Below are 13,151 nucleotides of genomic sequence, written 5' to 3' on the forward strand. Positions count from 1 at the left end.
AAACCATTATTAATTTGCACTTACACTTACAGGGGAGAGTGGGGTAAGATGTGTCACCCCTTAATCGAGGAAACTGTGTACAACAACATATGGAAAGGGCCAAGCATAAAATTATATCTGTGTTTAAGTAACATACATGAGACTTTTTATGCTTTTAAAAAAAAAACATTTTCTACATGGCAGGTTGAGTTTATAGTCATAAACAGATCATTTAAAAAAGTATTTCCCAATGACTTTTATGTCAAAACAAATGTATTCAGGTCTAAATATACATCACATATTTTATGCTGGTGATTTGCAATGTGTAATAGTTCGGATATTCAGATGATGCTTTTCTTTTGTACATTTCAAAATGCAAATTTCTCGCGTATTCCCCAATGACTCAACTTACCCTAAACTGTGGACAAGTTCACTGAAGTGATATTTCTAGGGCCCTATACAGATGCTTCTTTCTCAAGTCAAGTCATTTTTATTGTGTTTATTTCAGTAACACATATGCTTAAATACATTTGGTTGTATTACTTATTTATTTTTGCCTAAAGGACAGCTTAAAGTGTCACAACTTAACCCACTGTCCCATACTAATGTGAACGGGACTATACGATGTCATGAAGAGCGCGCTGACTAACGGAGGACGACCTAAGTTATTTTCCCCTAGCTAGCAGAACAGGTAAAATCTATATTATTTAACCATTTAAACTTCTTATAAACCGATTATTTCACTAGTAGAACAGAATGAACAGAACACGGAGTCGCATTATTCCTGGTTGCCGTTTCAAAACTGTCACATTGGTTAATCTAGTTAAAACGTATAGCGTCAAACTCTTAGTTATGAAACGACCTTCGATGTCTCGATAAAAAACAACCCCGTGTTCTAGAAAAAAAAAAAACTTTTAAAAGTGGGAACCGAAGCTTTAGAATCGTTCAGAGTGAATCTCACCTCTCTCCGCGGTCCGTTGGACAGCAGCTGTGTGCTCGCGCTCATCTCTGTCCGTCCCCGGTCCAAACTGTCCTCAGAGGTTCGGTAACGTTACATGAAATCCCACGTATTTAGAGTTAAAACCTCGCGGAAAGCACATTTTGTCAGCATTCTCTCCACCAGATCACACCGACAGACAAAGGCTGTCTGGGAAGTTTTTGAGGTTTTAGGTAGGCGACGTTTCTCTGAACTTTTTCACCCACACTAACAGAACGGACAAGTGCGCGGTCCTAGCGCCGCCGTATCCGCGTGCACTACTGCGCAATCAGGGGAATCTCGCGAACTCGTGTCAGATTCATATTTCACCTCAACATTGCATAAAGATTACTTATTAATTTTTTACATTAAATAGAGTTATTCGTTATTACATTTCTCATTATATATTCCAGACGGCAATTATAGCCTACCATATTAGAAAATACATAGGCCTATTATTCTTACACAAAAGTAATAGGAATGCTAATAATAATAATAATAATAACAATAATAATAAATATTATTATTAGTGTCTGAACAGGATAATCTGATGAGATACACCACTGAAAATAACAATTACCATATTTTATATATATTTGTGTGTGTGTGTATGTGTGTGTGTGTGTGTGTGTGTGTGTATATATATATATATATATATATATATAAGTACTGGGCAACGATACAATTTTTAATAGCGATTAATCGCGATTAATCGCTATGTTATGCACAAAATTCAATAAAGCATTTAAAACTAGTGTATTGTGCACTTTTTCATTTAAAAGTACTGCTATATGAACAAAAGTGCAATAACATTTGGTTCGCAAACACTTTAAACAAATAAGGGGCTTTTTTACGACAGTATTCCTTACTCCTTACTCCTTACATAGTAGCAGTTAAAATATTTCTTGTAAATCTCAACTTATAACATTAATGTAATCAAATTAAATATAAAACAAGCTATTTGCCACTGCCAGGGCATTAAACGTTTTTATAGAAAATATTTTATAGTTTGTTATAGAAAAACAAGTTATGCTTAGAGTCCAGAGCCTCGATCATAACATCATAACAGGCACCTTAGAGACCTGCACTATCGCGGAACCCAGCAGAGTGCGACGCGGGACAACACTTGATGGGCGAGTTGTGTTGACAGTGTGCGGGATGCGGGAGAATAATTAGGGTTTACTCACACTAGGCAATCTTAATCGTGCCCGAGCGCGTTTGACCCCCAAAGTACGGTTCTTTTGACTAGTGTGATCGCTCCGTGCGTTCATTTAGCTGGCCCTGGCTTGGTTGGAAGAGGTGGGTCAGAGCGCGGTTCAGTTGGGCTCGGGCGCGGTATGCATGTAGTGTGAGCGGAGCGCTAACCGCGCCGGAGCACAGATCTTCTGATACGTGTGCAACATGTTTGCTGAACATTTCTGAGTGGTAAAAGTGATGGATCTGCAAAGCAATATATTGTGAGAGGGCCGTGTGTTACCGCGTCCCAAACGACTCAAAATAATAAACCACAAAATTAACAAAACGATGCACGATAATAACGCGTTAACTTGCCCAGGCCTAATATATATATATATATATATATGAAGAGTTTATTTGCAAAAACAGATAACTCAATTTTTATTTATTTTCAGAAATCATATTTTTTTATTGTGCATTCCAAGTAATATCAAAATAACTCAACACACAGCCATTAATGTCTAAACCGCTGGCCACAAAAGTGAGTACACCCCTAAGTGAAAATGTCCAAATTGGGCCCAAAGTGTCAATATTTTGTGCGCCCACCATTAATTTCCAGCACTGCCTTAACCCTCTTGGGCATGGAGTTCACCAGAGCTTCACAGGTTGCCACTGGAGTCCTCTTCCACTCCGCCATGACGACATCATGGAGCTGGTGGATGTTAGAGACCTTGCCCTCCTCCACCTTCCGTTTGAGGATGCCCATGCTTGGCCAATCCATCACCTTTACCAAGTAATATCAATCAAACTGCAGTTGGGTTGTTTTGATTAAGTAATAATAACTTAAAAAAATACAGGTCATTTACATAATTAAATTTCATTGAAAATATGTTTTTGTTTACATATTAAAAGTTTGTTTTATAGCAAAAGCAGATAACACCAACAGTCGTTTTTTTGGCAAAAGCAGATAACTCCACATTTCAAGTTTCAGTTACAAAAAAAACAAAACCCCCCCCACTAGTTTTATCTTTGTAATCTCCTCAGCTGACAATGTAGATGCCTGATAAACGTTGTTGTTGTGATCATAGACTGTATGGTTGTGATTACACCATAGACTGTAAAAACATATGCATTTATAGATACTGTATTGTTGGATGGAAACGTTTGTACACATTCTTATGCAGTATGGACTTAACCATTCAATTTTATGATGCAAATCTAATATAAATGTAGAAACTGGAATGCATGTACTGTTTTTTATTGTTTATTTGTCCAAGATATTCTGTTTTTGAATTTCACTGTAAACAAAAACACACTCTCTCAGACCAGAGTCTATTTACAAACCTCATAAGAATAAGGTCTTCCACTGAAATGACTAGAAAAGTTAGCCAAATAATGGCCATGTCTGGCATCAGAATCAAAGTAGTCACTCTGTGTCCTGACTTTTGACCCAGGCTTTAGGCGACTGGCCGGTTTCAGGATGGACGGAGTCAGCCTGGCAGGTGTCAGAGAAGCGTTCCCGCGCACGTTCCCAGTTCCGCTGGTTTTTGGTTTTTGTGAGTGAAGCATCCTCTACCGACACGGCAGCTCCAGAACCAAGACCGGACTGAGCCTTGCGCACATGCAGCTGAATCTACGGCGCACAAAGGGAAGTGAGTGTAAATCTCACGCACTAGCACACGACACTGCGTAAACAAAACAAGGAAAAATCAGTATTACCGGATCCTTCATTCCAGCTCCGTCCTTGCCGAGCCCTTCTCCTCGTTTCCAGCCCATCTTCTCCAGCATCTTTCTACCCTTATTTTCATTTCCGATTTCCCTACACACACACAAGGAGAAAAAGCACAAGCATGCTTTAACCTTGATAAGATTTCATATTGTTGCGCAAGATGTCTACTGTAGTGCAGATCTGCTTTACAGGGGTAAATGTTTGACTGAATAGGTTACGTACACATGAACAGAAGCAGGAGCATCGTCTCGCTGAAACGTTCCCTCGCTGCCGACTGTCTGCCGGCGGTTTTCTGCTCTATCTTTATATCTTCTGCTCTTCAGGGCCTTCTGCTCCTCATAATCACTGCTCTGAAACACACACACATACACGCAAGTCTTTGTTAAGGCAAGTATAGTGAAGAGTTTCAAGACAAAACTAGTAGTGCTGAAAATACAAATGTCTTTAAACACAACAAAGTCAAGTAGATTTTCTGAATTATGCTTATAAAATATATAATACATCAACAACAACTTAATAGCAATGCCACAATACAACCAAAAACTCTTAAGAACTGGCTACAAGGCAAGGGTGTTCAGGAAGATAGCTTGGCATTACTAGATGGTTTACTGGGTGGTTTTTAAGGCAGTTGCTTCCTGTTCCTTGTCAGAAGAGTCCTTGCAAAGGAGTCATAGGATGACCCCCTTGGAAGGACTTTTGTGAGTATTTAAATTATTAAATTATCATTATAGGTATACTATTACAGATTTTGGTAATATTTTGAATTAGAATATTATATACTTATATATATTACATACTTTTATATATTTTCTATTTTTATTTTAATTTACAGTTAAAGTTCTAGTAATCCTTTGTCATCTCTAAATAGTTAAGTTTGTGTATTTAGTTTTAGTTATTTTAGTACTTAAAATAAAAATGAGATTTTAAAATTTTATTTCATTCAATGTTTATTTTAGTTAAAGTAATGTTTTTTAACATTTTAGTTAATGAAAATAATGACTCATGTAAATTTAAACATTAAAAATAATATAAAATTAAGAAATTGAATCATATTTCTTGCTGAATAAAAGTATTATTTCTTGCTTTCAAATATTATGTTGGACATATGGTTATTATTATTAACTAAAACCATAAAAAGTGTAATTACTAGAAATAAACCTTAACTGAAATACAATTAAAAGGTTAATTATTAGAAATAAACCTTAACTGAAATACAATTAAAAGGTTAATTATTAAAAAGTAGTGCTGTCAAACGATTAATCACATCCAAAATAAAAGTTTTTGTTTACTCAATATATGTGTGTACTGTGTATATTTATTATGTATATATAAATACACACACATACAGGATATATTTTGAAAATATTTACATGTATTTACTTATATTCATATAATTTATATTATATATAAATATATTTAATATATAAACATTACATATTTTTCTTAAATGTATACATGCATGTGCTTGTATTTATATATACATAATAAATATACACAGTACACACACATATATTATGTGAACAAAAACCTTTATTTTTAGATACGATTAATCGTTTGACAGCACTATTAAAAAGTAAACTTAACAAAATATATAAATAAATAAATAAAATCAAACTAATAAAAACACAACAAAATTACTAAAACTTTAAAATGAAACAAAATAAAATCTCATTCAAAATACTAACAAAAACCATAATAGTATCGGTGATACTAAAATAACACTGGTTGACTTCAAAGGTTGAGAACCACTGTGTAGCTCAAGACAAATGATGCTTAAGACTAGTTAACAAACCTTAGTATAAAATGTATGCACATAATAACAGTGATGCTTGTCTTAGCATTGTTTTAGTGGTCAAATATTATACCTGTTGTAGCTTCAATCACCTAGGAATAGAGAGACTGTCTACATGCTGACCATAGGAGGGCAGCACTGACCACACACCATTACAAAGCCAACACAAACACACCTGACTTTACCAGCTTTAAAACATGTTTTACCACCAAAAGAGCTAGTGTACAGGACATACAAACTTACTTTAAGACCATATTTAACCTTCATCATCTTCAGTTCTTTCTGTCGTTGAAGCTCCTTGTCCTCTTTACTGAGAACAGTCCCTGAAACATACAGATATATGCATGCATTGCAAAAACAATGTGAGCAGCAACTGAGTAATAGTAAAGCATCAGACTTAAATTACTGTGAGCAGAAGCATGCAAAGATGCTAATTTGATGTCATCAATATGTGCGTGCATATACATACCGGAGGTGTCATCTTTCTTATAGCGGCTCAGGTGTGCAATGATCTGTCCTGGTTCACAGCCGTCACATGTGTCTGTTCCCATGTGGATGTGGAAAGACAAAACCGTTTCTCCCATCTTCACTTCATCTCCGTGGGTCAGGGGGCAGGGGTCACAGCGAACTTTGGGCTGCAGGGACACAGAAAACATGTTTACATTCTGATAAATGTCCCCATATTGCGATGTGTGTGAAAGAATGTTGGGACAGAACAGCTGTGTTTGTGTTACCTGCTGTATTCTGTTCCCGTTGAGGACGGTGCCGTTCTGACTTCCCTGATCTATCAGCATATAGCACTGCTGCTCCTGGTCAAAATAAACTTCTGCATGGGACTAGAGAGAAAAACCATCAACAAGGAGTGAAAACGCTGTCAAAATGCAATCAAATTCATCCTGTTTACTGATTTAAACCACGTTCCAAGTGTTATTATTATTCTATTTTCTTTAGAAATGAACTACCGTTCAAATGTTTGGGATCAGCAATTGTTTTTCTTAACGATATTAATACTTTTATTCAGCAAGGATGCATTTTATTGATTAAAAGTTACATTGAAGACATTGTGTTTAACTTTCTATTCAAAGAATCCTAAAAAATGAGCCTGAAAATCTATTTAAAAATGAAAAAATGTTATCATGGTTTCCACAAAAATACTACATTGACAAAAATGTTTCTTGAGCAGTTAATCAGTATATTAGAATGAATTCTGAAGGATCATGTGACACTGAACACTGGAGTAATGATGCTGAAAATTCAGCTTTACATCACAGAAATAAATCACATAAAAAAAAAAAAAAAAATCTAAAATAGTTATTTTAAATTGTAATAATATTTCACAATATTGCTGTTTTTACTGTATTTAACTGCAGCCTTGGCAAACAAAAGAGACTTAAAAAAAAAAAAAAATCTTTGCGACCCCCAAACTTTTGAATTGTAGTTTATGTCAGATTACAGGAGTAAAATGCATTATAAATTATTTTTTAAGATACTTCTTTAAAATAAACAAGGGATTTAGAGAGTATGTTTCAGTGAATGACCATTATCACAAGACATTTGACCATAAAAATGCATCAGTCTCAGCACTTCAGATTATTTAAAGTCATAGTAAAAGTGCTTTTGGTCAAGAATGTGTGTATAGTTTGATTTGAGTTTGTTTTACCTTGCTGACTCCCATCTCTGGGATTCTGATGGCATGATTCATGTCTTTCTCTCTGCAAACAGATACACACAAACATGTTAACTCGTCAACGCAATTGATGAACAGAACTACACACACAACTGTACCGACCGGCCGATGGTGGCGACTGTATCCGCCGTGAGGATGAAGAGCGTTCCCGTCTGCAGCACAGGAGAGCGAACCACAGTTACCCGAACACACGGCGGCCAGGCTTCTGAAATATAGAAATCACACACATTACGAATAGACAAAAATAAAATGTTACAGTAGTGCAAAATATGGCATGATGCACATTCAAAATAACAGTGCATCTATAAACGGCCAATAGCAAACAGCCACCAGTGGGCGCAATGTTTGCTTCCCTCCTCACCTTCCTGCATCTGCGTTTCCATTTCGCTCTCAGGACTGTCATGTTCTGGTTGGACAGGAGATGCAGACGAGGAGGAGGATGATGATGATGCAGAAGAAACTTCTTTCTCTCCATCTGATTCTGTGATCTCACCCTCCTCCGGCTCGCTCTCACCGCTCACGTTATCAGAGCGTGACTTCCTTTCTCTGCGGGTCTTAGAACACGATCTCTTCCTCTCTTTCCTCTTCCTGCTGTGGGTGTCATCAGAATTCGACCCGTTTTCTCTCCGACTCTTGCCGTGTGAGTCATCAGAATGTGATTCGCTCCGCCTCCGGGTTTTCTTTCTGTTCGCAGAGCGATCTCTGCTTCTGTCTCGGCTCTTGGTCTGTCTGGATCGTTCTTTGCTGCTGGGTTGCTGCTGCGGGCTTCGGGACCGAGACTCTCGTCCTTTTTTAAGTGATGATGAATCATCCTTCTTACCTCGCTGGTGGTTTTCAGACTGTCTGACAATCTCAGGCCCCGCCTCTTTATGGTCCTGTCAGTGAGCAAACACTCAGCCAATCAGGACGTCGCCAAAAGTGTCTCCACATTGGTTTGAGGTGAAAATGAAAGATTTGGATTTGCTTTCAAGGTCCACTTGAGTCTCAGTTTTGAGCTAGTTCAAGAAAATGCAACCACCTATAACCTCAACATCCAAACAGCACTTACTAATCTGGTTTAAGTTTGGCATCATAGTTTGATGTGTTTAGAATTCTTGTCCTTTTTGCCACAAAAAAGTACGTGGAGAAGAGCTGGACATGGGATAAAGAAATGGCACACACAATCCAGATTTTAAGAAACATGCATGTGCTCTGACACTGCATGATGCCCCAATAGGGCTGCATGATAAATCGAAATGGAATCGAGATCGCGATTCGACAGAAGCTGCGATTGTCATGCGTATCTTTCAGTGAAGCACGGTTCTGTGATCAGCAGTAAATCTCCATCTGCCCCAATCAAAACACCATCAATAAATGTTAAATCAAATACAATAAACCAGCTTAAAGATAAAAACTAAAGGAAGAAAATTCAAAAGATTCCAAACTACAACAAAACAAATTCTAAAAATTAAAAAAAAAAATTTTTTTCATCGTTTATGCTCAACAAAGCTGCATTTATTTGATGAAAAACACACACACAAAAAACAATATTGTGAAATACTTTTACAATTTTAAATAACTGGTTTTGATTTGAATATATTTTTGAAACGTAATTTATTCCTGTGATGCAAAACTGAATTTTCAGCATTACCACGCCAGTCTTTAGTGTCACATGATCTTTCAGAAATCATTCTAATATGCTGATTTGCTGGTTTTAATATGCTATTATTATCAATGTTGCAAAGAACTACACTGCTTAATATTTTTGTGGAAAAATTTTTCTGTAAATAAAGTTCAAAAGCACTTATTATAATTATATATAATAATATATAATTTTTTTAACATTATAAAATGTCTTTACGGTCACTTTTAATCAATTTAATGTTTCCATACTGAATAATTATTTCTATAAAAAAATTAAATAAAAAATAATGTACTGATCCCGAACAGTAGTGCATTTAGTAGTGAATAAAAACAACAAAATAAAAAATCACTGAATGTCTTCAGCTCCTTATGACCATTTGGGGGAAAAATACTAAAACTCTACATAACTCTAAAGCTATTAAAGACCGTACCTCTCACTCCAACCCGCCTCAAATGGTCTATCCTCAACTGAGCCAATGAGTAAGTCAAATACTGAACCTACAGCGAAACGAAGAGCATTCGATCAGCTCCACCAGGCATTAAATTTCCCATAATGCTCAGAACTGCTCGATGGACCCCTTTCTGAGACCCCAGACTGTTCTACAGACTCTCATGAACACAAACTCAGTTCAACGATAGCAAGAACCAGAAGCCAGAAAGTTGTTTTGGATTGAAAAAAATACTGAAAACTGAGACTCAAGATGGTGGTTGACAAACTAAACTTCATGTTGAGGAAGACTGAATGTGAACCAACAAACACAAATCTCTGTGATCACAAAACTATGCAATGAGAATGTGTGTCTGTGTGCATCTCACCCCTCCATCAGGACAGGAAGCTCTATCTGTGTTCTTCACCCACTTCCTGTTTTTCCAATCTTTGGTCTTCCTCTGTGGCGTCTGCTCCACTTCGGGGTGTGCTGTAGGCACCTCTATCCTAGAGTGGAATTGGTATTTTCCGCTTTCTGGGTCGTAGTAATAGTACATGCCTGTGTTTGCATCATAGTACAGCTGACTGGACTGAGGGAAGAGGAAAAAACACAGGCGATTAAGATTACACATGTCGATTACACAAACAGCAGTCAAGCATTCCAAGAGACGAACATCTTACAGAGTCGTAGTAGAATCCAGTGCTGTGGTCGTAGTACATGCCGGAACTTTCATCAAACACAAAGTTGGTCTGGTTCACCGCTTCCTCTGCTGTTGCTCTCAGCATGTCTGCTATAGAGCCGCCTTCTCCAGAGGCCTCCTGAGAACATGTTTGCACAGTCAAGAAACTGGCTAATAATTATTACTTTAAATGATAATTACTGGCTGCATACTGCTCATATTTGTTTCAGCTGAATATTTGATCATTTTAGTATTTTATATTGTTTTGGTGATATGCTGAATTGTTCAAATCACATTTTAGACTATTTTCGGTTTATGCTGGGTTATTGTGGCCATATTATGATTATGTAGATATAAAATTAATTTGACTAAATTATTAAGGTTTTTTATTATTACTATTATTTTATCTTTTTTCGTTCTTTGCTACATTTGTGCCAAAATCTGTAGGATTATGTTGTCCATATTTTAAACATTGTTTGGTTTATATTGTCCATATTTTATACATTTGAATATTAATTTGGCCTTAATTTGAAGTTCTTGGGTTATAATTTTCACTGTGCTGGATTATTTTGGCCATATTTCAGGCTGTTTTGTCAAGTTTCTGTCCATATTTTAATTTCTTTGTGATATGTTTTATCATTTAACCATAATACCGATTGTTTTGACAACACGTTGGATTGTTTTGGCTATGTTTTAACAGTTTTGTCTATTTTTTGGCCATATTCTAATTTCTTTGTGATATGTTTTATCATTTTAGCCATAATATACATTGTTTTGACTATACAATGGATTGTTTTGGCTATATGTTTTAATAGTTTGGGCTACTTTTTGGCCATTTTTAATCATTTTTTTATTCTTTTCTTATTTATATTTTTTGTATTTTAATCAAATGATATTCTATATATATATATCATATAGATAGTTTTGTCTATAAATTGGGTTGTTTTGGCAGTGATTCAGGTTTTTGGCAATATGTTAGATTAGTTTACTTTTATTTTATTGTTTTAGAAATATGTCAAGATTATTTTGGCTACACTTTGGAAATATTGTATTTTATTGTGACTTGTTATATTATTTTAGCCATTATACAGATAATTTAGACCTGATATTAGATTATATTGGCCATATTTTAGACTTTTGGTGATTTTTCATCTCAAAATGCAACACATGCAAACTATGTTAATACTGACATTAGTAAATGCCCAGATCTATTCTTAGAAATAAATCACACTTAAGTAACACTTCTCATACCTCTGTCTGTGGAAAATCACTTGATTCATTTGGTAGCTCAGGATTGGCTGGTGCCGTCTCAGCTGTTATGTGATGCTCCTCGGTGGGTTCACAATATCCTTGAGTTTCCATGACAACATTCTCCTGTGCTTCTGCTGTTGTCTCTGTTCCTGCCTGGTAGTACCCGCCATAGTAATAATTATAATAATCTGTTTCAGGAAGAAAATAACATTTAAATAACACATCAATGCTGCAGATGACAGGAATATTAACAAAGAAAAAAAAAGAAAAAAACCAACCTGTCTCCGTCCATGTATACTCCTCCGTCTGAGTCTCAGCATCCATTTTCTCCCTCTCTCTCTTCTTTCGCTCATGGATTTCTGCACTCAGTTTATCAACCTAAAGCAACACAGACACAATGTTATCAACAATCTTCTTGTGTTGACACGTTTGTTCTGGGAGCCTCAAAATGCTCCTTAAACCTTCAACTGTCCCTGTTCTCCACAAGCACCTGGCTCACCTGCTGTCTGAGATCTTCATTGTAGCTTTCTGTCGTCTTCTGGAGTCGTTCGCTCTGGCTGAGCTGCTTCTGTAACTTCTGAAGTTCATCCTTGCATGTCTTCAGCTCCCGTCGCAGCGCCTCTGCTTGTGATCTCAAAGACACAAGCTCTGCTTCCAAACTCTGATCAATGGATTCAGGGTCTGGGTTTCCTTCTGCAGCCATTGCTGAGGATGTTCTACCTAAAATGTAGATTAGAATAAGAAAGTATAGTTTTCTGCATTAAAAAAAGATAAAAATTTCACATAATTTTGATTCAAATCTGAAGAACTAAAAGAGTTAAAGATACATCAATACATTTTAAAATACAGTAATGATAAAATGATATGAAGCAAAAAAAAAAAAAAAAAAGTAACTAAATAAATGACTTCAGTTCCACTTTTTATGTCAACAATTATTTCGTTTGTGTCACTTTTATTTATCTAAGAAAAAAATCATTTATAATACATAAAAACAGCTGCGAATATATTTTAAGGAGTGAGTTCCAAGCGCTCATAATTTTATTTTTTGGGAGTTACTTGAAAACTCTTAACTAGACCAACCAATCAGTTAAGGATTGGTTAATATACATAAAATGCAAATAAGTATGCAGAACTGAAAACGTTGCATTTAAAAATGACAATAATCTGAGAATAACAATCAACAAAAGGTCTGAAGTGGTTGTATATAATACAGGATATAATAAGAAAACATTAAACAATCCATAAGCTGTGGTTTGAGTTTTATGCCACATTATCCTCACCCGAATGTAAATCACCCGTTTTCCCTGCGCGATCCCAGATTCCCTGCGCGCGCGTCAATCTGCAAATCAAAGATAAACATCATATGACCACCGTGCACTGGACACATATTCGTGTAGAAGTTTGTGTGATCGTAAAGTGCGTTACAGGGAGCAAACGTGATGAACTTTAATTCCACTTCAACAGACGCTGCCATACTTTCACTTTGTGATGCCATGGCTTACTTACTTCCGCGTCACTTCCGGATTTTCTATGGCGCCACAGCGCCCCCGGTGTAGAACTCATTAAAGTGCGTTTGCCCGAAGTGACAACCTGTTACATAAATTATAATGACATATTCATTCATTCATTCATTCATTCGTATTTATTTACATTTTACCTAACCCTGAGCGAATTGTTTATCATGCAAAGGAAAGAAATGTAAAGAGAAATTACAAAAAGAATAATAATTAAAAAAAAAAATCTTAAATTCGTATTTCTTGGGACCCAGAATTATTTATTTATTTGGCTAGTTAGTTGGTTGTAGAGGATTTTTTTACTCAGTTGCTCCAAG

General features: G+C 36.0%; 1 protein-coding gene across 2 annotated transcripts; it reads right to left on the reverse strand.

The window, feature by feature from the left end:
* Positions 1-3,380: 3,380 nt before the first annotated feature.
* LOC107720920 (angiogenic factor with G patch and FHA domains 1-like) lies at positions 3,381-12,873 on the reverse strand. 2 transcript variants are annotated; one of them, XM_016528752.1, is made up of 16 exons: positions 12,827-12,873; positions 12,601-12,659; positions 11,820-12,040; positions 11,599-11,698; positions 11,321-11,508; positions 10,071-10,208; positions 9,779-9,979; positions 7,701-8,214; positions 7,442-7,544; positions 7,313-7,364; positions 6,387-6,488; positions 6,122-6,287; positions 5,896-5,975; positions 4,083-4,210; positions 3,851-3,950; positions 3,381-3,764 (listed from the first exon to the last, which is right to left on the reverse strand). In XM_016528752.1, the coding sequence occupies exons 3-16, from the start codon at positions 12,021-12,023 to the stop codon at positions 3,558-3,560; spliced, it is 2,283 nt and encodes a 760-aa protein (XP_016384238.1). In that variant the 5' UTR covers positions 12,024-12,040; positions 12,601-12,659; positions 12,827-12,873; the 3' UTR covers positions 3,381-3,557. The 2 variants fall into 2 exon arrangements, with proteins under 2 accessions (XP_016384238.1, XP_016384239.1); XM_016528753.1 differs by lacking the exon at positions 12,827-12,873 and adding an exon at positions 12,746-12,822.
* Positions 12,874-13,151: the final 278 nt, after the last annotated feature.

This window comes from Sinocyclocheilus rhinocerous, unplaced genomic scaffold, assembly GCF_001515625.1.
Source record: "Sinocyclocheilus rhinocerous isolate Xijiao unplaced genomic scaffold, SAMN03320098_v1.1 scaffold751, whole genome shotgun sequence".
NCBI lineage: Eukaryota > Metazoa > Chordata > Actinopteri > Cypriniformes > Cyprinidae > Sinocyclocheilus > Sinocyclocheilus rhinocerous.